This window comes from Trachemys scripta, chromosome 2 (genome assembly GCF_013100865.1).
Source record: "Trachemys scripta elegans isolate TJP31775 chromosome 2, CAS_Tse_1.0, whole genome shotgun sequence".
NCBI classification, from domain to species: domain Eukaryota; kingdom Metazoa; phylum Chordata; order Testudines; family Emydidae; genus Trachemys; species Trachemys scripta.
Window position 1 is genome coordinate 87,986,139 of NC_048299.1, and position 24,615 is coordinate 88,010,753.

At 40.0% G+C, this 24,615-nt stretch overlaps 1 protein-coding gene across 1 annotated transcript in view; it reads right to left on the reverse strand.

Moving 5' to 3' along the window:
* Positions 1-24,615, reverse strand: part of ELMO1 (engulfment and cell motility 1) — a 322,852-nt gene that overhangs the window by 273,351 nt on the left and 24,886 nt on the right. Inside the window, exons 3-7 of the mRNA XM_034761212.1 lie at positions 23,343-23,378; positions 11,926-12,025; positions 5,005-5,156; positions 4,295-4,373; positions 45-95 (exon numbers count right to left, since the gene is read on the reverse strand). Coding sequence (XP_034617103.1) covers positions 45-95; positions 4,295-4,373; positions 5,005-5,156; positions 11,926-12,025; positions 23,343-23,378 — 418 coding nt within the window. The remainder of the gene's footprint in view (positions 1-44; positions 96-4,294; positions 4,374-5,004; positions 5,157-11,925; positions 12,026-23,342; positions 23,379-24,615) is intronic.

Here is a 24,615-nt window from a genome sequence, read left to right on the forward strand (position 1 = left end):
GTGCTGGTAAATAAAATCTTTGGGAACTTTATACTAATACTTACTGTTAAGATGATAGCCCGAAGCTGTTTTTGTGCCAAAATGTTTGCCATCTCCTGTTTTGGTAAAACACAAAGATTTAGCTAAAAGCATGTATTTCAGTGCAGCTGTGAGAAGAACTCTACATTCATTCCTGGGTGTGTTTTAGTACTGAATATCAGCAGTATTTCTCATTAAGAAATTAAATGAGAGGCCTCACAGTGACTGCCTCAGCTGATCTTTTATTTTTGTTTAAATTCAGACCACTCTGAAAATGACAAAAAGGAACAAAGAAAATGAAGGGACTGGAGGCCATACAGTTTCTACCAGGGAGCAGAACATTTTGGCTATCCAAAAATAGCGATAAAAGGATGGAACAGTGATTGAGACCCAATATATATAATATGGGGAAAGTATTTAACATACAAGTATTCTAGCAGAGAAAGACAGGAGGAAGTCGCATATGTTTCTACCTGCTAACTGGGACTTTGAAAATAAGTCGTAGTGAATCAAGATGTGCATATGTGTATTAGACTTTAAAACAGCTGAAAACTAACGCCTTACCTTAAAGTCAACAATTAGCCCGAGTTACTGTATCATCACTGCAAATCAAACTTCTCCCCACTAAAAACTGTTCCATGTTGGTGGGGGTCTTAGACAGGGACCCTCCGTTAAAATCTATAGCTCAGTGGTTTGAGCATTGGCGGGGCCACTTAGGGATCTGGGGCAAAAATCAGTACTTGGTCCTGCTAGAGAAGGCAGGGGGCTGGACTCGAGGTCCCTTCCAGTTCTATGAGATAGGTATATCTCCATATATGTTATATTACTTTATGTTTTAATTTAACTTCTATTTTTATCTTTAACCATTCAGTAACCACCAAGCACACATCTTTGATTCAACATCCATTCTTAAGCAAAACCATCCAATCTCAGCTATTTAGCTGCATATTTAGCTATTTAGCTGTTGGACCTTTATGTGTTGTAATGGTCTTAGTATTTATAAAGTTGCCATTGCAGAAGTATCTAGACAACAGAACTGTAAAACTCTTATTTTCCCTTTATTCTTGTTTGTATATATACATTTGCAGCTCTTTGATCTTTGTACACACACACACACACACACACACACACACACACTCTCACACTCTAAAATTTCATTCAAAAATATACTATTAAATTACATGGGTAAAATCTTGTGCATAGCTACCTATACACTGGTATTAGCATTGCATATTTTGGGCCACTGCTGTAAATTTTGTCTATTGCTATTATTAGCTCATCTGACATTGTCTTACATAATATAGCACAACATATTACATCAGTTCTAATGTTTTATAGTTCAAAGAAACTATCTTAATCATAATCCATTGTGATTCTGTGCCATTATAATTGATTCAAAATACTGCTCATATTCAGAAAAACTAAAAAAGTTTTTGCAAATGGGTTTGCAAGAATAAATATTAATAAAAGCTAGCCAAGTTGTATGTTTATATTAAAAATCTATGCAAGAACACAGAAAACAGGAAAAATTATGACTGAAATAAAATATGAGAAGAAATGGATAACTGCAGAAAGGATACGTAAGCAAGGCAGAAGCAGCATAAACAAAGGCTGGCTCTGGCACTATTAGAAGAGAACCTACTTGCTCTAACACAGAAAGAAAGTGTTAACTTACAGGCAAAGGACAATCAAGGATGTTAACAGTGTTCGCTACATCAAGCTAATGGTATTAGGTCAGAGTGCAGAGGTGAGAAGGGAAAAAAGTGATTGAAGACCAGAGAATCTTTGTTAGAGCTTTATTTTTATTTCTATTATATTTATTTCTATTTCTAAACAATTACTCCTTCCATGAGGAATACATGGAAGAATCCCTTCTCCATCCAAAGGAAAAATCATGGAATCATTTAAAAAAGTGGGATAGCAGCATGTCCACTTTGCCCTTCGAATCTTTTAGTTTCCCGATGTAACACAACTGAGATGTTACTTTTATTGGGACCTCCTTTCGGATCATTGTTTGTCCCTCCTACAATGGGTTATGGTCCATTAACAAAAATGATTCTTACTGAAGAAAATCACTCTCTGATTCCAGCAGAGCTGCACAGATTTACTCCAACCGAGTGGCCTACATTTTAGAAATAAATTCTTGAGGTCTTTCATTATTACAAGATTAGACAAAGTTCTCCATAGTAATCTTCAGCATCACTTCTTAATACACTGGAACTAACAAACAAAACTATACATTTCAAAAGAGTTTTTTAAATGTGTCATTTTGTGCCTCAAACACTTTTGGCTTTCTTCTGCTATTGCGACAAAGTTCTTTTTTTTTTTTTTTTTTAAATAACCATTGTCCAGCATTATCCCTGATAGGAGTAAAGTAACAAGGGAGTTTTCCTTTCAAAAACTTTGTTTCTTTACATTACAGAGCCAGACAAAAGAAAATAGGATAGTCACAAGTCACTACTAGAAAGTTAGCTATATTTTTTTATTACAGTGTAGTCAACTAAACAGAGTTGGATCCTCATACTGCAGCTTATGGGAGTTTGCCAAAGCCTCGGGCATTGTGCAGGATTTTTATATAAAATTGTATGGTCCCTTTGAGGAGTTTGCAGTGCAAATTCTGGCAATCATAAGTTTTCCACACTTTCCAGTTCACAGCACTACACCTGCTGTGTTATTGATATAAAAGTAATATAGCATCACATCGTGAACCCAGGTGTAAATTCCAAGCCACATTCTTCACAATTGTTAGTGAAATTCTTTGTACTATTATGCCCAGTGTGGTCTGGTTTTGACAATATGATTTTTCAGTTCACTACTTCACATACATCAACTATCAGCAACGGCAACTGGACCTGGAAATCCAAGTCCAAGCAGCAAAACAATTAAATGAACTATGATTGCATAACCTCATTATTTTGCCTCAGAGATGTAGAATGCAATCAAGGTTAGCCTTTAAACCTACGTTAAAGTTAATAGAAACTTTCCCTTTCCTGGATATATGGACTAATACTTAACCACAACACATAAAGGGTCAAGGTTCTGACCACTTAACCACTTTAAAGACCCCAGGAAATTTTCTCCAAGTGGGGATGTTAACCCCAGCCTCCTGGCCAAATGTCTAGTCAGGTAATTATTTTCTATCTACCAGAATCTCCCTCTGCAGTTTCATTAGGTTGCAGTGGTGTTCTTCTCTCTCTATTATGTAATATTAAAGACAGCAAGGATCCACTACAAAGCGTGGCAGCAATTATGGTGGGTGAAATGATTCCTATGTATCCCTTAGCACCCTCACAGGAGTGTTGTGAAGCTTAATTAGCGTCTGCAAAGCACTTTGAGATACTCAGTGCCTTTCAACTATAGGAGAGCTGATTTCAGAAGCATGCAGCAACTTTTCTTTTGACTTAACAGAGACATTAAATTAAGTTAAAAAATGAAGGAAACAAAAAACTTTCCATGAAAGTTACATTGAAAAATCCACTTCTTATAAAAAATGATTTTTTGACTCTTTCTAGTATTTTGGCACTTAAATAATTGGCCTGAGTTTCAACAGTGTTGAACAAGCAGCACCTTCACATCAGATACCAGTGATGTGTCTCCACCAGAGTTCCTGCAATTACTACCACTGGGGAGAAATTCTAAGAAAAGTATCTAGTAGCCCAGGCTAATATCTTAATAAACGTAATGCAACTGCTCCCACATACCAGACATTACACTCCATCTCCGTTTAACATGGAGCAGCAGTCTTGAAATATTTCCATTGGAGGCTTCTGAATTTTAGCTAAGTGGAATTTTAGCACTAAGTTAGCTAAGTGGAACATTATTACAGTTAAGCAACTCACACATAGACATTTTGTTTTCGAGCTATGATATAAAAAAGGAATTCCCCTTTTAAACAACAATCTGAAAAAAAACAGTTTACAAAAAAAAAGTATGATGTTACAGAGTGGGTTGGCAAAAATTTCAATGCACTACATAACCACAGCAGTAAATGCAAACACCAAAGAGTGCAGTTTCCTAACACAGTCAATACAGTTTATCTGAAGCTAAATTACATCAGAAAAGCTCAACAGGCCTGATTCACCTCTCATTTACACCAGTGTAAGGCAGAAACTAAACTGTATGGAAGTACACCAGTGTACGATAAGCAGGTCCCATATCAGCTCTAGTCAATGGTAACAAAAGTGCAAAGGGAGACCATAGAGATGTAGATAAGCTGCCAAAAGTAATCAGACTCTGCTATAGGTCTGCAGATGAACAACAAAAACCAACAACTCACCTGCCTCTTGTCATCAGGTGCTTTAAGGAAAAGTGCATTTATTACTGCAATCGTGTAGGTTTGGATTTCTTGATCTGTCCTGTGTGGAACATGATTGTAATAATTATGGCAGATGGTATATGGATACAAGCTTTAGAAATGATTTTTTTCTTATTGTGTTATCTGAGAACAGAAAATTAAGCTGAAGACACAAAATATTCAGTAAATAAGCCTGCTAATCAAGGATTAAAGTATTTGTATGTAATACACATTTTAAATTAATAGAAAGCTCCTGAATTTATCTAACACCCAGTATTACTGTATACAGCTTTTGCCTAGCCATCCAACCATTATTTATCCAAAGCACTTTCAATTTAAGAAATTTTTCCTTCCCAACCTCACCCTCAGCAAGGGATGCTGTTCTACCCTACTACTTTTCCAACAATGGTACACAAATGAATCCATCTGCATCCTAACAGTACTCACCATTAATGGGGTGTCAGCTCCATTCCCCCCCTTCCATTCAGCCATATAGAAGCTACTACACAACCAGTTTAGCCAGAACTGGTGATATACCATGGACAATACCACAACATTCATTACAAGTTGTTCGGCCATTGTTAGCTGAGGCTGAATGTAATCTATCTCAGAGACTATATGTAAAAGCTGTTCTCTTTACAACTCTAATTTTAAACACAGTGCTCGTTCAAGTCATTATCTAGGATACTCACCCCTGAAGATGTGGGATTAACTGGCCAATTGTGATCTCCTGGGCTACCTTCTGGTACAGCTCATGGCTATTGAGCACCATAGACTCCAGGATTGCTAATGACCGTTGCAAGATAGAGATGTCCGCCGCAAATTTGTTCACATAACTTGCTATCTACAAATTTAAACATTTGATTAATTCATATCTTGTTTACATGCACAGGGAAAGGGAAGGGGGGAAAGGCTGGATTCAAAAGCAGAAGGGACAATTTGTGGAGATGCTAGTTGTTAGATGTGCATAAATGAATACTAGGAAAGTATCAACCAGTTGTGTTTATTAACATCAGAATACATTGAAGCAAATAATGAGCCAGATTCTCAGATGATGTGAACTCGTATAGATTTGTTTAAATCAATGGAGCTATACCAATTTACACCAGCTAAGTATCTGGCCAATGTTCAAACATCACATGTTGTATGAAATCACCACTGAAAAATTGTAAGAGGATGTTTTGGAAAGAGCGGGGGAGGAATATTTTATCCTTCCTAACGTAATAATCCAGCTTGGGCATTTTTTATCTTTTATTGGACCACTTTCTGTTGCTGAGAGAGACAGGCTTTCGAGCTTACACAGAGCTCTCCTTTGGCTCACTGGTAAAACAACAGCTGGGCAGAAGTGACTAAAGCAGCAGCAATCTTCCCAGTGAAAACTGCCTTCCTCTAGCATAATCTACATGTTTTCTCTCTATCATCCCATGACTTCCAGTGCAAAAGAAAACCAACCTCACTCAAAACCTATCTCCATCTTACAATTTTTAATTGAGCCAGCATGGCTGGCTCTAAACGTGGTTTGCTTCCACGTGCATGATGGTAAAAACTCCTAGTAACTACTGTCAGCTAATAAGTGTTTCATCCCTACTGCAGGTGGAGGTCAACACACAGTTGTCTTCTTGTAACCAGCTCCGCACACTGTTTTTGCAGAGTGGCTATCACACCCCTCCCCATACCTATGTAACCAGTGTGGCTCTGCAGCAGAACGTGTTAGACTGCATCATCCTGCATGCTGCTGATGTACTGTGTACATGTCCTCTAGGAACTTTGCCTTCTGCTGAGGACCTATGGGAGAACAGCCCAGATTTTCCCAGAATGCACGGACATAAGCATGATTAAGCAGAATGATACCTGAAGATGCACCAAAGTTGTTTTGATAGCCAAAAAATTGCTCCATGGGGACAAACTGAATCTTACAAGCAGTAACTGTTAAGGTGATTGTGTCTCTAACCAGTTACAAAATCATGGTTAAAAGCTATAGCATTGATAAAGCCTTAAGTTTTGTGCTTGTGAAATTTTGAGTGGAAGCAGAAGGAGGAAAGCAGCTATTTTTGTACAGGATTATTGTGTGCATTGTAGGCATCGAAACAAAGAGAAGAAAAAAAATCTACTATGCTGCTGCTCCTGCTACAGTCTCCCACTCCCACCCTCTACCCCATTACTCGCTGCATGAGTTTGTGCTCCTGCAGATGACACAGTGGGTGTTCCTCAATCAGTAGTCAGTGGGGTGACCACTGGTCCAAATGTCTGTTGTGAACTTAAATATCCCCACAGTTCTTTTACTGAAAGGCACTAAGCTGAATGCCCATATTTTTACCTACTTTGCATTAAAGCAAGAGGAACATGGGATGCATATGATGGAATTTAAGTCAGGCAGCCAGGATACAAAGATCAACATTGCAGAGAAGTGAACACAGGGGTAAGTTGTGGAAAGTATAATCAAGTGACAAGAGTAGGAGCAACAGAAGAGAGCTAGCCTTTGTCTATACTGAGATTTCAGCCATCAGTGCAGCTGCATCAGTGCAAACCCCTAGAATAGACATGATTTACACTGGTATATTATGATTTACATGGGTCCCGCTTACCATGCATGGTTTCAAACTGGGTAAAATGTGCCAATGGAAATCATGCTTCACTGGTGTAAATCACATCTATATTAGGGCTTTAAATTAATGGAGATATCCCATCTCCTAGAACTGGAAGGGACCTTGAAAGGTCATCGAGTCCAGCCCCCTGCCTTCACTAGCAGGACCAAGTACTGATTTTGCCCCAAATCCCTAAGTGGCCCCCTGGTGCAGCTACACTGGTGGCTGAAATCCCATTGTAGACAATGCGTTAACTAGGGTTACCATACGTCCGGATTTTCCTGGACATGTCCGGCTTTTTGGTCCTCAAATCCCCGTCCGGGGGGAATTGCCAAAAAACCAAACATGTCCTGGAAAATGCCGGCATCCCTGCCCCAGTCCCCGGCTTACCTGAGCGGCTCCGGCAGGCTGCGAGCTGCAGGCGGATTCCCTGCTGCGGCTGCGGCTGCTATTGCTCCCCCCAGACACCTCAGCTCTGTGTAGCTGAAGAGCCGAGCTGCCCGAGCGCTACCAGCTTCACGGTTTGCCGGGCAGCCCCCAGATCTCCAGACCTGCTGCGCCCCCGGCCAGGCGCTTCCCCAGCGCAGCTGGAGCCCGGGAGGGGAAGCGCCCAGCCGGGGGCGCAGGGTCTGGAGGTCTGGGGACTGCCCGGCAAACCATGAAACCGATAGCGCTCGGGCAGCTGTTTCGTGTGGCTGGGAGGGAGGAGGGGGAATGCGGGGCACTCAGGGGAGGGGGCAAAGTTGGGGCGGGGACTTTGGGGAAGTGGCAGAGTTGGGGGGGGGCGGGGAGGGGAGGGGGCGGAATTGGGGCAGGGACTTTGGGGAAGGGGTGGAGTTGGGGCAGGGAAGGGGCGGGGCGAGGGCCCCGTGGAGTGTCCTCTTTTTTAAAACCTTAAATATGGTAACCCTACCTTAACCAAAACTACTCTTCTGCTCCCCAGCCAGAATCCCTTTTCATTGTTGCAAATGTGCAGCCAGAGCATAACAGAATGGTTTGCACACAGAGGCTGCATCTACACTACACACCACTGGCAGCAGAAAGCACACTGTGGTGTGTAGCTACAAGTGTCAGTGAAAGTCTCTGGCAGCGGAGAAAGACTTCAGCAGCTCCCCACTCCCAGAGCCCTTCACTGCAGTGAGGAAAAGCTCTGGCAGGGGAGAGACAGCTGGGAAAGGTTGCTGGAGTCTTTCCCTGGGGCAGAGGAAGGGTTCCAGTAACAGGGAGTCAGCAGGACACTAAAAATAGCAGTGTACATGGGAAGGACTGCTTGGGGGAACAGAGAATCGTGTGGGTATGTACTCGAGTACGTACGCACACCCTTCACACGTATCTTTACTCAACTTGCTTAAGCCATGCTTCACCATCTACACTGCTATTTATATCCATGCTTGGTGCACTACATGCATAGGTACACTACATGCCACCCAAAGAAGAGTGCAGTGTAAGACACATCCTTACAGACCAGTCATATGCTGCAGTCATCAAAAATTTTGCTGAAATGAAACATTTTGTACAAAGCAGTGAATGTTCATGGAAACTCCACACACACACACACACACACACACACACTTCAACTGGTTTTAAATTTCCATAAAAGATTTCCCAGCTCTGCCTAGCTCATGGGTGAATTAAGGGAAACTGAGGCATGGAGATTGAAGTCCCAGTTAATCAAGGCACTTAAAAACGTGCATAACTTTAAGCATTTGAGTAGCCCCACTGGGGTGCTGAAGTGCCTTGCTGAATCAGGTCCTAAATGTCTTGTTTAAGAGGACACAGGAAATCAGGGCTTTCGTCCCATCACCAAATAGAAGGGGGAAAAACAAATGGCAACTTTAATTGCAACAGAACTGTGACAGAAGGCAAAAAGCATCAGGTCCTTTAAACAGCAATCTGTTCATTAGTTACTGCCTGGAACATTTTGATGTCAGTATAGATATTGAAGGAGCTGATATGGTGTGGTTCAAATGCCAGTCCTCCTGCAGAATAAGTTTTTCAAGTTATTATCTTATTTTCAAATAGAGGACTGTTATTATTGCATTTGACTAGCGAACAACAAACTGTATGTAGTAAAAAAGACAGCTATTTTTCCTGGTGCCATCCTCTTCCCGTGCAGCAAATTTTAGAAAAGGAGAGTAAACAATTCAACGTGATCAAGGGCATCTGCATTACAGAGAGTTATGAAACAGGCATGATATTTATAGCTTAAAAGTTGTTTAAAATGTCTTGAATAGGCTGAGATTTTCCCAAGATGCCTAGAGGATTTTGACACACAAATACCATTGATCATCATGAGAACTGTACATACAAATCCTTTAGGTGGCTTTGAAAACCTCAACCTAAAAGAACTGCAGTGTCAGCAGTGTGAGGGAAGACAGCAGGCAGGAGGGAAAGGACTGTTGCTGACAGCCAGTACTGGAAGAAAGCCATATGCAGAGTATAAAAGATGGTGAAAAATTATATTATATAGGCTATTTTTTCTCTTGGTATAAAAACTTACACATTATAAATATAGTATAAGGAAAAGACATTTTTCTCTCCCACTGAAATTAATTTCTTTGAAAACATTATTTGGACAATATGAATTATTCTTTTAATACCAGTTTGAATGACACCTATTTCAATGCAACCGTATGCATTCAGATGTTGGAACTTGCATTGCATTTAGCTTGTTGTTCATTCTACATGACTAAGACAATGTAGAGGTTCCTCTAAGTTTTCTTGAGGCTTCTGCCTTTGAAGTTAGATGTTTTTTCACTTTAACTTTTCCCTTCCAGCTTTGCCTCCGTCTAGTAGAGAAAAGCTCTTCACAGGGGCAGGGCTGACGTGCCCCCCTAGCTTAGCAGTAGATCTTCAGCCCCCATATCTGCACTGTCAGTGGTCACGCCAGCCCACCAGCAACTTCAAAGGGTCTGGCTGGTGCTAGTGAAGCAACAGATTCCCATGAGAGAGAAGGAAGGCCCTAGCCCTGATCCCTGGCATGCACTGAAGGTGATGGGGGCTCCACATGGGTGCAGAGGTCCATATGCACATAATACATTGCACGGCTGGGTCGTAACTATGCACCTTTCCTGCATCTCTGCTTTTCTCCTTCTTTTCTATTTTCTCCCCTCTCCCATTCTTCCTTATTCTTTCTATTGATCCCTTCTCTGTTCACTCTTTTCTTCCTTCTCCTTGCCAGGATGGCTGAGTTAGGTGCCTCACTAGGCAGGAACACATTTTTAATAGGTTGCCCAAGGGCATTTACCGATTAGGAATGTTGGGCCCAGAATACACGGCAGACATACCAATATCAGGCAGTGCACTTGCTAGCTTTTCCTGTAATTACTTTGTATCCTGCAGGGCAAAGGAAGAGGTTGGATAAGAAATTAATTTTATTTGGTTGACAAGATAGCATTTGTGGGCTTTGTACTCATTTGTTAGTGGGCTCTTCCAAACACAAAGGACGTGTCTTATATAAGTCTGTTACAAAACAGTTGCATTCTATTCTTTATAGTGGAAAAATGTAAAATAAAACTATCAAACCTATAAGATTTTTTAAAAACAGAAAAAGATATGCAGTAAGACATATTCAATAACTGTTTGGAAATCTGTCTGTAAATATCTATGTCCCAGACACTTAAATAGGACACTCCACCTTGCTCAAAAGTGACACTATCAGGTGATAAGTGACAGAAATTCTGTTCTGGGTTAACCATGTAACCCAACTGACTTTAATGAAGTTACATGAGTGCAAAAGAGCACATGTTGGAGCCCATATTTTTAAAAATCAAATGTCTTGACTGCTCACAAATAATAGTTTTGATTATGAAAATTGATTTTTTAAATTCTAGTTCTCTTTTCACTGTTCTGCTTATTTCCTGTTTTTGTATTGATTCTTTCAGCTTGGACAGTGGAACTAAACTTGTCAGTTTCACTTAGGCAATAGTCATTTTCTAACCAAATTTAGATTGCAGACACTGCAGGGAAATGTCTTTAAGAAAGAAAGAAAAGTTTCCATGAGATATTTTAATATTATTGCTACAGTTATTATTTTGTGAAAATATTACTATTCATTTTTAGTCTTTTTATAAGATTATTTTGGGTCAAGTTTATCCCAATAGTATCTTTTTCATGAGACAATGTCATCTTAATAAAAAACAGCTCTACTTTCTTTTTTTTTTTTTTTTTTTTTAAGGTGTTAATATTTTAAGCAACACACGATTACTATAAATGAAAAAGATTAGAGGGGGAAAACACGCTTTTTTTCCAGTTTGTTTAATTTGTGCATTTAACAGTACTTTTGTATAATCAGTGTCACTGTTTCTATTATATCATCAGTTTTCCTGGTTTGTGTGGGGAGAGAAAAAACATTTAAAACAAGAACATTTGATTATAAAACAAGAGAAATTAGCAGGGTGACTCAAGAGCAGGTGTAGGTCCCAAAGCTACTTTTAACTCACTTTAGAGAGAGAAGGTGGGTGAAGTAATATATTTTATTGTATAAATGATGTTGGCGGAAAAGCCAAGGTTTCCAGTTACAAACCCATTCTTCAGAGTCCTTTCATTTCAGTGTACAATACAACCAAACAAAAAAGGAAACATTCTGTCATTGTTCTTGGTTCAAGCCAAAGGAAGGCCTTGTCTTAAGTTTAAACTTCAGCTTACACTAAGTTGATATAAGGTACAATTAAGCCAAAATGAGAGTCCACATAAGGAACCAATTTAACTAAAGTCAGTTTCTAAACCCATTTAATAAATCAATATCATTTTGTCATGTATGTAAAGCTTAAGAAAGGCATCACAGACTTGATCCTGTTCCACTGAAGTCAACAACCGTGAGACTTCAGTAGAAGTAGGTTCAGGCTCCACAACAACAAAAAATTTAGTCTGAAACAGCCCTTCTCTCTCATCCCCCACACACACTTTCAGAGACATATTTTGCTGACTTGATTACTATCTACCTGAATAAGAACATTTCTCTCCAAATGCTTAAAACTAAACACACAAACCGACATTAAAAACATGCACTGTAAGATAGAAATTTACCTTTTTAATGAATGCCACCGAGAATGTATCCCATGATACAATCCCATGATCCATCAGCTCAACAAATGCAGTCAGTGTAAAGGACAACATATCTCCAAAGCTGGAAGAGACAGGAGTCATAACAACAGTTACCAGTAATGCAGCAGGGCAACGATAAAGGGAACAGTGGCAGGAAGCTCTTAGAAAGGCAAGACAAAAAAGCCAGAGACGTGTTAAGAGGTAGAAAGCAGAGCAAAAGAGGCCATGCAACCAAGATACTCCACAACACATTAGCATTGGCATCAAAGACTATCTCCTGGAAGAGACCAACTCTCATTTGTGAGAAAACTTCATGCAAAGGCCAAGAAAATCACCCAGTGCAGATTAAACCTCTCTTTTAGTCCACATTTTTAGAGCTGAGGGAGGAAATCAAGCTGAGTCCTCCTTTAGCAAATGAAGTGGACACTCCCATTTGAATGTCATCTCGCTTTTATACCAATGTGTCAGGTGTGTTCACAGAAAGTTAGTGAATTGTTAATTCCTTCTCTTCACAGGAGACAAATAGAGGAAGTATTTAGAAAGAGACTACCTGTGTTGTGCAGCAACTTTTCCAATAATTAATATTTAAAATCTATTTACAGAAGGAAGTCATTATTTAGGTTGCTCATAGGCAAAATTCTACCACCCTTACTCCTGCTGAGTAGCACCTCAAGAGTTGTCCACTGCAAAGTTGCACCAATTTAACTGAAGACGCAATTTAAAGTGGATTTAGTGAAACCAGAGCAAAAGGCTGTGTGGACATTTGTAAACTGAATTAATATCAATCTAATTTATATCAATTCATGGTAAGTCAATTAGGAACAGGGTTAAACTTAACCCAAATACCAGACTAAAATAAGTGTGTCTACACAGGATTTTGTCCCATTTAACTTTCAATTTAAAAACTGATTTAAGTTAAGCCAGTTAACTTGTGTGCAGTCAAGGCCTGGGTGCATCAGCAGCCCTATTGGTTTCAGAGGGGCCATTCATAAAGTAAGGGACTACTCAGAACGAGTGGTCGTGGCAGAACTAGATCCTAAATGAGGTGACATGATCCTTCAAGGTACTGAGCACTCTGCCACTGATCCAGCAACATACTGAAGCATGTGATTAACTTAAAGCACAAGAGCATTCCCATTGACTTCAGTGTGACTTCTCAAGCACTAAAAGTTAAGCACATGCCTAAGAGCTTTGCTGGATCAGGCCAACATGGTCAGCACCATTCAGAAATGAGCCCAATATCCTGGTGGCAGTTAAGGGAAATTTGATTCATAATCCTTACTGGTATATTTGTTTTGTTTTACAAATCCTGCACCAACTAAGACAAATTGGTTATCATCTGCTCAAAAGGGAGGATGAACCTGATACCGAGGAATGAGACAAAGTCTATAGGAAGGATCACTGTTGCAACTAGCATTCATTGTTTACTGGAAAAATTGGGGACTTCCGTGTTAATCTAGCATTAAGTGGTATTTTAACTTATCCAAAAATATAAAACTTCTATCTTTATTACAGCCTTAGGTTGAAATATTTGAAGGACATTAGTTTTTAGGTCCATCTTGCATCTCTTACATGTGCTTGCTTTGGACAACTTTTTGTCCTGTTAAATATTAAGTGCTTTTTCAGAGCTGGGGGACTTCACCTACACAATTAAAAAAAGAGACAGCATAGCTCCATTGGTCTAAATCTAAATGGCTCCATCCTATTGCAGTGACATTGTAAAATTAAAGAAATATCTTACAACTTCTTAGTTTTGTGAACAAGTAATATTCTAAATACTATTTAAAGATGGAAACCAATGCAGAGTTCAGGTAAACATCTGTGAAGGGAAAGATTTTGGAATCCCTTACATTCCCAAGGCCTGGTCTACACTTAAAATTTAGGTTGACATAGCTGAATCAGTCAGCAGTGCCCAATGTAACTATGCTGACTTAACACCCAGTGTAGACACATTCTACCATCAACCTACCTACTGCTTCTCGGGTAGTGGTGTTCTTACACTGATGGAAAACCCCGTCCATCAATATAGGCTATGTTTACACTAGAGGATTATGCTGGCATCGCTACAGCAATCTATTATAAATGATTAGTAAATCTAGGCTACATTAAATGTAAAGGCCTTTGCCATAAGAAAATATAAAAGAAGATTGTATCCTTCTGTTGCTTCTTTATGTTGTATAAATAAATTCTGGTAGATTGTTGACACAGAAAAACGTAGAGGCAATATTCTGCTTCCTTTTTATTGTAGAAATCCACATCTTATCTACCCTGAGAGACTCTATAGCAGTTGGAGAGCTCGTGAAATTTTAACATCACAAAAAAGTGGAAGATGAACAATTAGAAGAGCTATTTAGGTCACTCTGTTTAAAGTTCTTTGGGGTTTGGTTTTTTGTTCTTGTTGTTTTTTTGGTTTTTGTTTGTTTATTTGTTTGCTTTTGGTAACACTTACTCAATGCCAATGCCTAAATGGCACTTGGGAGAAAGATACAGTTGTTAAAGATTCAGTACACCTGCCTCTCCAATTAAGGTGTGAGCTCTTGTAACACACATCTCCAAGAAGTCCTCCACTAAATCACAAAAGATCAGATTTGACATTTCTGAGTAAAAAAAAGCAAGCAAAATTCATATTGAACATAGTAGCTTCATTTAGCTTAAAGTTAAACCAATTTAATGACACCCTAATTCTGAATGAGTGTCTGCACAGGGGTTTAATAGGATTTAACTACTCTACTTTAAATTCACACCTTTAGTTAATTTGGGTTAGCTTTCCTGAGTCCAAGCTTGAGTGGCTTCCCGAGCTCGGACTCAGGTGCAACACCACCTGTCCTGCAACGTCCACATTGCTATTTTTAGGATGCTAGCTCAAACTAAGCTAGTGCAAGTCTGTCTACCTGAGCTGGAAAGCACACCTCCCAGCCGCAGTACTCACATATCCTAAGAGGGAAACCCTCTAGCTTGAGTAACCAAGCTGTGTGTACAGGAGAGAACCTGCTGGGATTAGAGGAAAGAATTCAGCCTTACAATTGCAATATCCCCAGTGGTAGGTGGAATCTACCAGCCCCTACCTCCAAAAAACCTGTCTGCCAGATTGCAAGGACCCACAGAAGAGAGAGAAACCACTGCTGTGTGGCACAAATGGAGGGAGCATCCTTCCAACATAGGCTCTAAGAATCCTGCATGATCACCAAAACCATACTAGTTCTGCCGAATCCAGTGCCGGCTGCGCCTGCGTGGATGGTGGAAGGGACTGGTCCCCAAAATGAAAAACATAAACAGTGCTTCATGTAATGAGTCTGCATTCCTCTGAAACTTTGGAAGTTAAAGCTAACACTTGTTAACTACAAAATTCTCATCCTGCCCCACTAGGTGTCACTATAGCACTTCAAATAATTACCGGAGAGGCAAAAAGAGCTCTAATGTTGGAACTACACAAGTAGAAATAAAAAATAAAATCCATGTCAACATAAACATACATCAGTAGGAGCATAATATTATCAAAGTATTGAACAGCCACTGGTAAGCTTAACAGATGAGCATCAGAAATAGAACAGCTAAGCAACGAAAGCAGTCCCAAGAATAATTAATTGGCAAGTTAAGATTTGAGCAGTGTATTAAAGCCTGGATCATCGATTCATTTTTTTATTTTTTTTTAAGTTTACAAAAAATGGTTAACCTTTGCAGGTGGAATTAACTTAAATTCCCAAGCAAAATATAAACTTAGTTTCATTATTTTATACTAATACATTCACACAGACATATACACTCAGACCATTAAGAGAGGCAGATAGTATAATGGCTGCAAGAAACTTCATGGAAATCCAGGTTTGTCCAGAACAGTAATCCAAGAGAATAAATAGCATATGCCATCTAATACAAAATCTCATCCCACCAGTGCTTCATTCATATTGAATCAGTAGGAAGAAGGATCTTTTTCTATACACATTTGTGCCAAGATCTTTCAGGACTATTTTACATCTCATGAGGCACAACCAGACCCTTTCAGCCTTTGCAAAATGATTTAGCAATCTAGTGTTAATTCCTGATGAAGATGCTGTTAGCGTATGCCATCACAATAAGGATGATATAGGTTTTCTTTAATGATCAAAGACTCAGGTAAATATAATCTCCTATCCTGCTAACACTGAGATTTTAATGAAGACTGAGATCAACAAAATTACACCACTCTGTTGATGCAAGCTGTACCACTCGGTTGATGCAATACTGGATGGTATTCATTCTGAACTTTGATCTTTGCCACCTAAATCCCAGCATGTGATGCACCTATAGGTCCCTTACTGAAAAGTCAGTCAACCATCTTATTATTTGAGACTTTTTTTGTGCATATCAGAGCAAAATCTGTGAATCATTTTACTTTCCTGAAAATTTACTGCATTCTCATGATTATGAAACTGAAGAAACAATTCGAGATATTTGGTTTTCCCTGCTAAGAAAATGAAAGGAATGTTTCCCTCCTTTTTCTCCACACACTCATGTTACTATTATGTCTACATTAGAGAAACAACTATGGGCAAAAACACTAGTTACAATATGTCACTCTTCGCACATGTATACATGATGTGTCTGAGATTGTTAAAGCTGTCTAAGGAATTTGGATTTCCAATTAAAATAAATTAAAATTAATGGGAATTGGACATCTAGCCCCTTCACCCCCAGACAGCTCTATATTCACATACATACACACTGGAACAATATATTCCCACCAGGCATGATAATGCTGTGATGGAAAGCTACTGAGATCTTTTGATGACTCTTTAAACTAAAGGCTTGCCTACACTTCAAACACTACAGCATCACAGCTGCAGCCACCTACGTCAATGGGAGGGATTCTCCCAATGGCGTAAGTAATCCACCTCCCTGGGAGGTGGTAGCTAAGCTGACCGAAGAGTTGTTCGGTCACCATAGTGCGGTCTACACTGGGGGTGAGGTTGGCTTAACTACCTCACTCAGTGGTGTACATTTTTTCACAGCCCTGAGCGATGTAGTTGGGTCAACCTAACTGTTTAGCGTAGACCAGGCCTTAGTGACTCAAAAGTGTTTTTGCTGTCATGTGGACACAAAGATAGCATTATAATGCATAGGTGGGGATGTATCGAGTCATATGATCTGTGGTAAGGGTAAAAGATACATGGACAGAGTTGGACATTAACTGTTAATTGTCACTAGTGGCTAGGATACCAGCTCACCAAATATAGCGTCTGGAGGAAATTCACTTGCCCTTCAAGACAATTCTAGAAGGGGTGGATAGAAGCACAAAGGCAGCACCAGAAAGGCAGTTGATCTATACCTGGGATGGAGGGAAGGCTGCAGGGACAATAATTGCTGTAACTCAAGAGGAGGCCAGGCGAGGGAAGCAAATCCATGACTCAAAAGCCAAGGGAAGAAAGGTACTAATTTCAAGCCCTGTATAAAGTACTTGTGCTTACAGTGGAGTACTGAGCAGCTCAGGAAGTGTCAGTCTTATCTGCACAGATCATGAGCCTGATTCTGTGCTGACTTGCACCTTGTGTAATCATTCTCAAAGTGAACGTAAACTGCTACCAAACGAGACTGATAGCCCTTCAGACAGCCACATTGCACAGGTGAGAACTACTAAATAAGGTGTGAGGCAGTTGCCAAGCGTTTTCTGTGGCTCATAAACTGCATGTGGCTCTTTTACAGTTAAAAGGCAGCTCCGGGAGCCACCCATACACCCAGGGCCGGTTCCAGCATTTCTGCCGCCCCAAGCAAAAAAAAAAAAAAAAAAAAAGAGCAGTGATTGCGATCGGCGGTGGCAGCAATTGGAAAAAAAAGCCGCGATTGACGGCGGCAGTTCAGCAGCAGGTCCTTCGCTCCTAGAGGGAGTGAGGGACCTGCAGCCCCCGAATTGCCGCAGGTGCCGCCCCTCTCCCTTGGCCGCCCCAAGCACCTGCTTGTTAAGCTGGTGCCTGGAGCCGGCCCTGCTTACACCCCCCATTCTCCGCCTACAAGACTGAAGCTTGGGGCTTTTGACCTGCGGTGGGGTGGTGGGACTAAAGGACTGGGAGGGAGGGGTTTAAGGGATTTAGCCCCACGGATGGGCATTGGGGCAGAAGCCCACACCCGGGCAGGCCTCTCCCATGGGGCAGGTTGTGCACGTCTTGCGGGAATCCAACTTCTGAAGATTATTGTATGCAGCTTGGAGGGTCAGTAAGTTTGGCCACTCCTGCAATATAACAATATATCTGTGCAATAGCAATTCTGCAGTTATCACAAATCATATTTTTGTGCCCACCAAGTACCAGTGTAATAGTACTTTGAGTCCAACTTCTCAAGCTTTCAGTACAAAGGATTAACCATAACGCTACCAATGTTAATCTGCCGGCATCTTCGAAAAAAGTATTACTTGTAACGCAGCTAGGCTTGCGTCTTACCTCTCCATTATAACCTGGGGGCTTGTCTATACTTGGAAGTTAATTTAGATTAAGGAAGAGTGTGAATGTAAAGCACTATAGCTATTCCTGAATAACTCAACGTGTAGACACTCTCATTCCAGAATAAGACCTCGTCTAGACTACAAATGCTTTGCTGCTGTAGCTATACCAGTTGAGCCTCCTAATGTAGACACAGCTTACACCAAGAAAAGGAGTTGTACTGCCAGCATGGCTAAACCACTTGTACAAGTGATATTTAGTTATGTCGACAGAAGCCCTCCTCTGTCGGCATAGCTCAGGGGTGGGCAAACTACGGCCCGGGGGCTGCATCTGGTCCTTAAGACATTTTAATCCGGCCCTCGATCTCCCGCCGGGGAGCAGGGTCAGGGGCTTGCCCCACTCTGCATGTGCCGTGGCTCCTGGAAGCAGTGGCATGTCCCCCCTCCGGCTGCTACGCACAGGGGCAGCCAGGGGGCTCCGCAGGCTGCCCCCACCCCAAGTGCCACGCCCGTAGCTCCCATTGGCCATGGGCCGGTGCCTACGGACAGGGCGGCCCTGATCCCCCCCTCCCACCCTCTGAACCCCTCTGTCCCAGCCCAGAGCACTCTCCTGTACCCCCAACCCCTCATCCCCAGCCCCATCCCAGAGCCTGCATCCCCAGCTGGCGCCCGCACCCCCACCCCCCTGCCTGAGCCTGGAGCCCCCTCCTGCACCCTGAAATCCTCATTTCTGGCCCCACCGCTGAGCCCGCACCCCTAGCTGCAGCCCTCACCCCTCCCTCACCCCAACCCCCAATTTCGTGGCATTCATGGCGCGCCATACAATTTCCATACCCAGATGTGGCCCTTCAGCCAAAAAGTTTGCCCGCCCCAGGCATAGCCGGATCTCTGCTGGAGGTTTTGTCAGCATAGCTATCGGTTAGGTGACACCCCTGACCAACATAGCAACATAGGACAACAAAACTTTGTTGTGTAGATCTAGCCTAACAATTCCTTGTTCTGGTTTAGTATAATCTGCTTTGTGGATGGGATTCAGGACTTATTCAGGAACAGGAATAATTTTATGTGTAGACAAGCCCTAACCCCATTGCTCTAGGACCAACAATTTGAGTGCAATCCAATATTTTACTCAAAAGTGTTGGTAAACAGGTTTTGAAAATAAAATAAAGGCAGTCAATAGGACTCAAGGGACACAGGAAATTAAACCACTTCTCAAAAATATTCTCATTCAGAGCAGAAAATTATTATACAAGCCTTGCAGGGCAACAGATCAAGTTTTAATAGTGTCACCTTTCCTAAGATGGCATGTACAAGTTACTGTCGGTAACAAAATGAGGTAGCGGCACATTCTGAAATAGCAAGTCTACTTGTTAAGCAAAAATGACTCACTCTTTTTTAATATTAGTTTTTTACTTCTTTGAAGTAACTAGTCACGAAGACAGGAAGGGGAGGCTGTGTGTGACACAAGGGGCCTCATTCTTTTTGAAACTTTGGTTTGTTCATTTGGGCTCTAGGATTTTTAACTTCTGATCCATTGGCCCTATCCATATCAGTCTGCTATCTAAATGAAAACTGCAGCAAGTAGTTGGAATACTTTAGACAACAACACAAATATTTACTCATTAAGATTATACATATTGTACATTAAAAATGAATTAGGAAAACAAGTCCTAGAAATATCTATCCCTCTTATAGTGAATGGTTCTAGTGCTTAAGAGCTGACATACAGAGACAAATCCTGTTCTTCATAGGAATAGAAAAATGTAGGATAACTGTATCAATGTATTTTACACTGATTCAAGCTCGTGTAGATACGCTGTGCTGATATAAAGTGGGGCTTATGCTGGTGTGACTTAAATAGGTAAATTATCCAAGTAAGCCACACTGGTGTAGGCCCCTCTTTGCACTGGTGCAGCATATCTACATTAGAGGTTTGCACTGATGTCATAAACTCAATGCAGTTACACCTATATGAATTTCTCCAATGTAGCCAAGACTTAACTCTCACAAGTTATTGGGACTACTAGATGAGTAAAGCTCATCTACATTACAAATATAACGAGTCAGCAGACCAAGCTGCAATATAGTTAAAAGTCCAGGGCAGTGCTTCAGCCCTGCTACAGGGACATGTTTAGAAGCTGGGACAATCACATAAGCAAATGCAGAGAAGCCCAGTGGCGAGCAAAATTTAGACCTTTGTCAATATTTCATCAAAATAGACATCCTGCTGGGAAATAGACTGAGGCACAGTAAGTGGATCTACTCATTTATGAATGCAGCAGCAGCATTTATTCATATACAAGTGAGAAGAACCAAATATCCCCCTGCATGAGACACATCATGCCTCAGTACGGTTGTGACTCCTAGAATTTTAAGGCCTTCTCACTTTTCATCTGTTTCATTCTAGAATCTAGTTTTCATGTTAAGAATCAAGGCTTTTTGTACTGGAATGAGAAATAATATCCTTACATTGTTACATGGTTTGTTTTCTTTAAAATGTTTTAATTAGCAATCATTTAACCATAGATGTATTAGAAGTTTCTTTACAGCAGCTTTGACACCATGATTTACCATCCATTCCAATGGTAAGCTGCATTTCCTGTGTGATAAACTACACCAAACTGTCAAGGTGGCATATCCATGACTAAGTGATTAATTAGACTTTTGTTTAGTTGTTTAACTATATTTGACATTTTAATTTTGTAGCCCAATATAATGATTACAATACCTTTTATGGCCATGATTCAGCAAAGCATGTAAGCACATGCTTAACTTTAAACTAGGGCTGTCAAGCGATTTAATAAATTAATCACGACTAATCGTGCGATTTTAAAAAATTAATGGCGATTAATCACGCTGTTAAATCATTTATTTAAGTATTTTTGGATGTTTTCTACATTTTCAAATATATTGATTTCAATTACAACACAGAATACAAAGTGTAAAGTGCTCACCTAATATTTATTTTTGTTTACAAATATTTGCACTGTAAAAAACAAAAGAAATAGTATTTTTCAATTCACCTAATACAAGTGCTGTAGTGCAATCTCTTTATCATGAAAGTTGAACTTACAAATGTTGAATTATGTACAAAAAATAACTGCATTCAAAAATAAAATAATGTAAAACTTTAGAGGCTACAAGTCCACTCAGTCCTACTTCTTGTTCAGCCAATCACTCAGGACAAACAAGTTTGGTTACAATTTGCAGGAGATAATACTGCCTACTTCTTCTTTACAATGTCACCTAAAAGCGAAAAAAGGCGTTCGCGTGGCATTGTTGTAGCCGGCGTCGCAAGATATTTACATGCCAGATGCACTAAAGATTCATATGTCCCTTCATGCTTCCACCACCATTCCAGAGGACATGTGTCCATGCTGATGACGGGTTCTACTTAGTAACGATCCAAAGCAGTGCAGACCGATGAATGTTCATTTTCATCATCTGAGCCAGATGCCACCAGCAGAAGGTTGATTTTCTTTTTTGGTGGTTCGGGTTCTGTAATTTCTGCATCGGAGTGTTGCTCTTTTAAAACTTCTGAAAGCATGCTCCACACCTCGTCCCTCTCAGATTTTGTAAGGCACTTGAGATTCTTAAACCTTGGGTTGAGTGCTGTAGCTATTTTTAGAAATCTCACCTTTGTATCTTCTTTGCGTTTTATCAAATCTGCTGTGAAAGTGTTGTTAAAGCAAACATGTGCTGGGTCATCATCCAAGACTGCTATAACATGAAATGCAGGTAAAACAGAACAGGAGACATACAATTCTCCCCCAAGGAGTTCAGTCACAAATTTAATTAACACATTATTTTTTCAATGAGCATCATCAGCATGGAAGCATGTCCTCTGGAATGGTGGCCAAGGCATGAAGGGGCACATGAATGTTTAGCATATCTGGCATGTAAATACCTCACAACACTGGCTACAAAAGTGCCATACGAATGCCTGTTCTCACTTTCTGGTGACGTTGTAAATAAGAAGCAGGAAGTAGTATCGCCCATAAATGTAAACAAACTTGTTTCTCTTAGCAATTAGCTGAACAAGAAGTAGGACTGAGTGTACTTGTAGCCTCTAAAGTTTTACATTGTTTTGTTTTTGAGTGCAGTTATGTAACAAAAAAATCTACATTTGTAAGTTACACTTTCATGATAAACAGATTGCACTACAGTACTTGTATGAGGTAAACTGAAAAATATTGTTTCTTTTGTTTATCATTTTTACAGTGCAGATATTTGTAAGCAAAATAATAATATAAAGTGAGCATTGTGCACTTTGTATTCTGTGCTGTAATAGAAATCAATATATTTGAAAATGCAGAAAAACATCCGAAATATTTAATAGATTTCAACTGGTATTCTATTGTTTAACAGTGCAATTAATTGCGATTCATTTTTTTAATTGCAATTAATTTTTTTGAGTTAATCACACAAGTTAATTGTGATTAATTGACAACCCTACTTTAAACACAAACAGTCCCATTTGAAGTACTGGGACAACACGTGATTGAGATAAGCATTTAACCAAGGCATATATTATGCTGCAGTTTTCCTTTAAACGGTTATCAAAATCCCACTGGTTTTATCATTACTTGAGACTACCAGAAATTCAGACTGGAATGATTATCAATCTTAATTTTATTCCACCAACATCAAAACACGCAAAAGCACTCTGTAACTATTAGTAATCACACAAGCCACAGACTTAAAAAGAACAAAAAGGAAGTTGCTTGCTCAAATTAAAACAGCAAGAGCCCCCTCACCACAGTTTTAGTCGTTATAGAAAAGAAGCATCCATTGCACAAGCAAAGCAAAAAAAAAAAAAAAATGTAAGAATCTTTGACAGGTAACATCAAAGAGCAGAAAATAGAGGTTGAAGAGCTGTTGAATCAATAAACGCAGATGTACTTAAATATAAAATTAGCAGGAAGGCCTGGAATCAATCATGCAAAAAGAAGAAGAGGTGTGCAAGACGATGTTCCAATGAGGTTCTTACCAGGGCTTCATTATCTTCTGCAATTTCTGATAGCGTCTGTAAAATTTAAAAACTTCCATGTGAGGAGATACATTTTAATACAAAAAAAGGACAAGTTTAACAACATTCAGGGATTGACACATAGTATAAAGGGCAATAAATTACTGGCACTTATTCAGAAAGGAAATAGTTCATATTTGGTGAAGGAAAGGGCTTTAGTTAATTCAGAATACCTTTTAATTATCTGGCCTGAATACTTGTTTTAAGAGAGAAAGAGAAAGAGAAAGACAAAAGGAAAAAGTTTCCAATGAAAAAATTAATTGAGCATACATAGATCCTTTAGATCCTATTTATGTTTTCATTAGGAGTGCCTGGACAGCCTAAATTACTGTGCATAGTCTTATAGATTTCTTTGATACAAAAAGAGTTCATTATAATAATACACTTAAGACATCTTCTGTATTAAGGTTGCTATAACATGAAGTCAGTTCTCAGAAAACTCGTTTCTTTTACTCCCTGTCTACATTACAAACAAAACTCAATCATAGAAGACATGGCTAAAAATTTTGGTGTAGATGGGAGGTAACTTGGTTGAAATCCTGAACAGCCCAGGACAAAATCCTGGCCCTGCTGAAGTAATTAGCAAAACTCCCATTGACTTCACTGGGGCCAGGATTTCATCCTAGGTTTTTAAACATGGCTACAAGGACATGGTGAGGTCATGTCTACACAACAGCTTTAAGCCACGTGGGAATTAGTTTCCCTGAGTTATAGCTGTAGTATGCAGGCAGAGACTAAAGGTGGGTCTGTGCTTCAAATGTAGGTTCAAATTCCACACACCTAAATTTATAGGTATCCAGATCCAGGGTGCTGGATTAACCCATTTGAGGAAAGGAGGCCCCAGCTGCGAAAAATGTACAAATGTACATACAGATTCCAAAAGTCTGGCATCAGGAGGATTCACTTTTTGCCAAGGTCTAATTCTAACCTTCATGATAACATCACCCCTGTAACAACTTCCATAACACTTGGTGCCTATTTGTGGAGGGTGGTTTATGTACCACAGCCAAAAGGGTTTTGTTTAGACATTTCCTATTTTTTCAGAGACATGCAATACTATGCAGCATTAGTGAACCAGAAATTATGGCATCATATTACTATATTTAGGAAACTGCAAGCTGAATATTAAGTGGAGGGAAGAGAGAAAAGATAATAAGGAACATTTCAAAGTCACGGTCCACTAATCATGATTTGCAAATCATCATCCCAGTAATAACCAGCTCCAGAAGTGCTG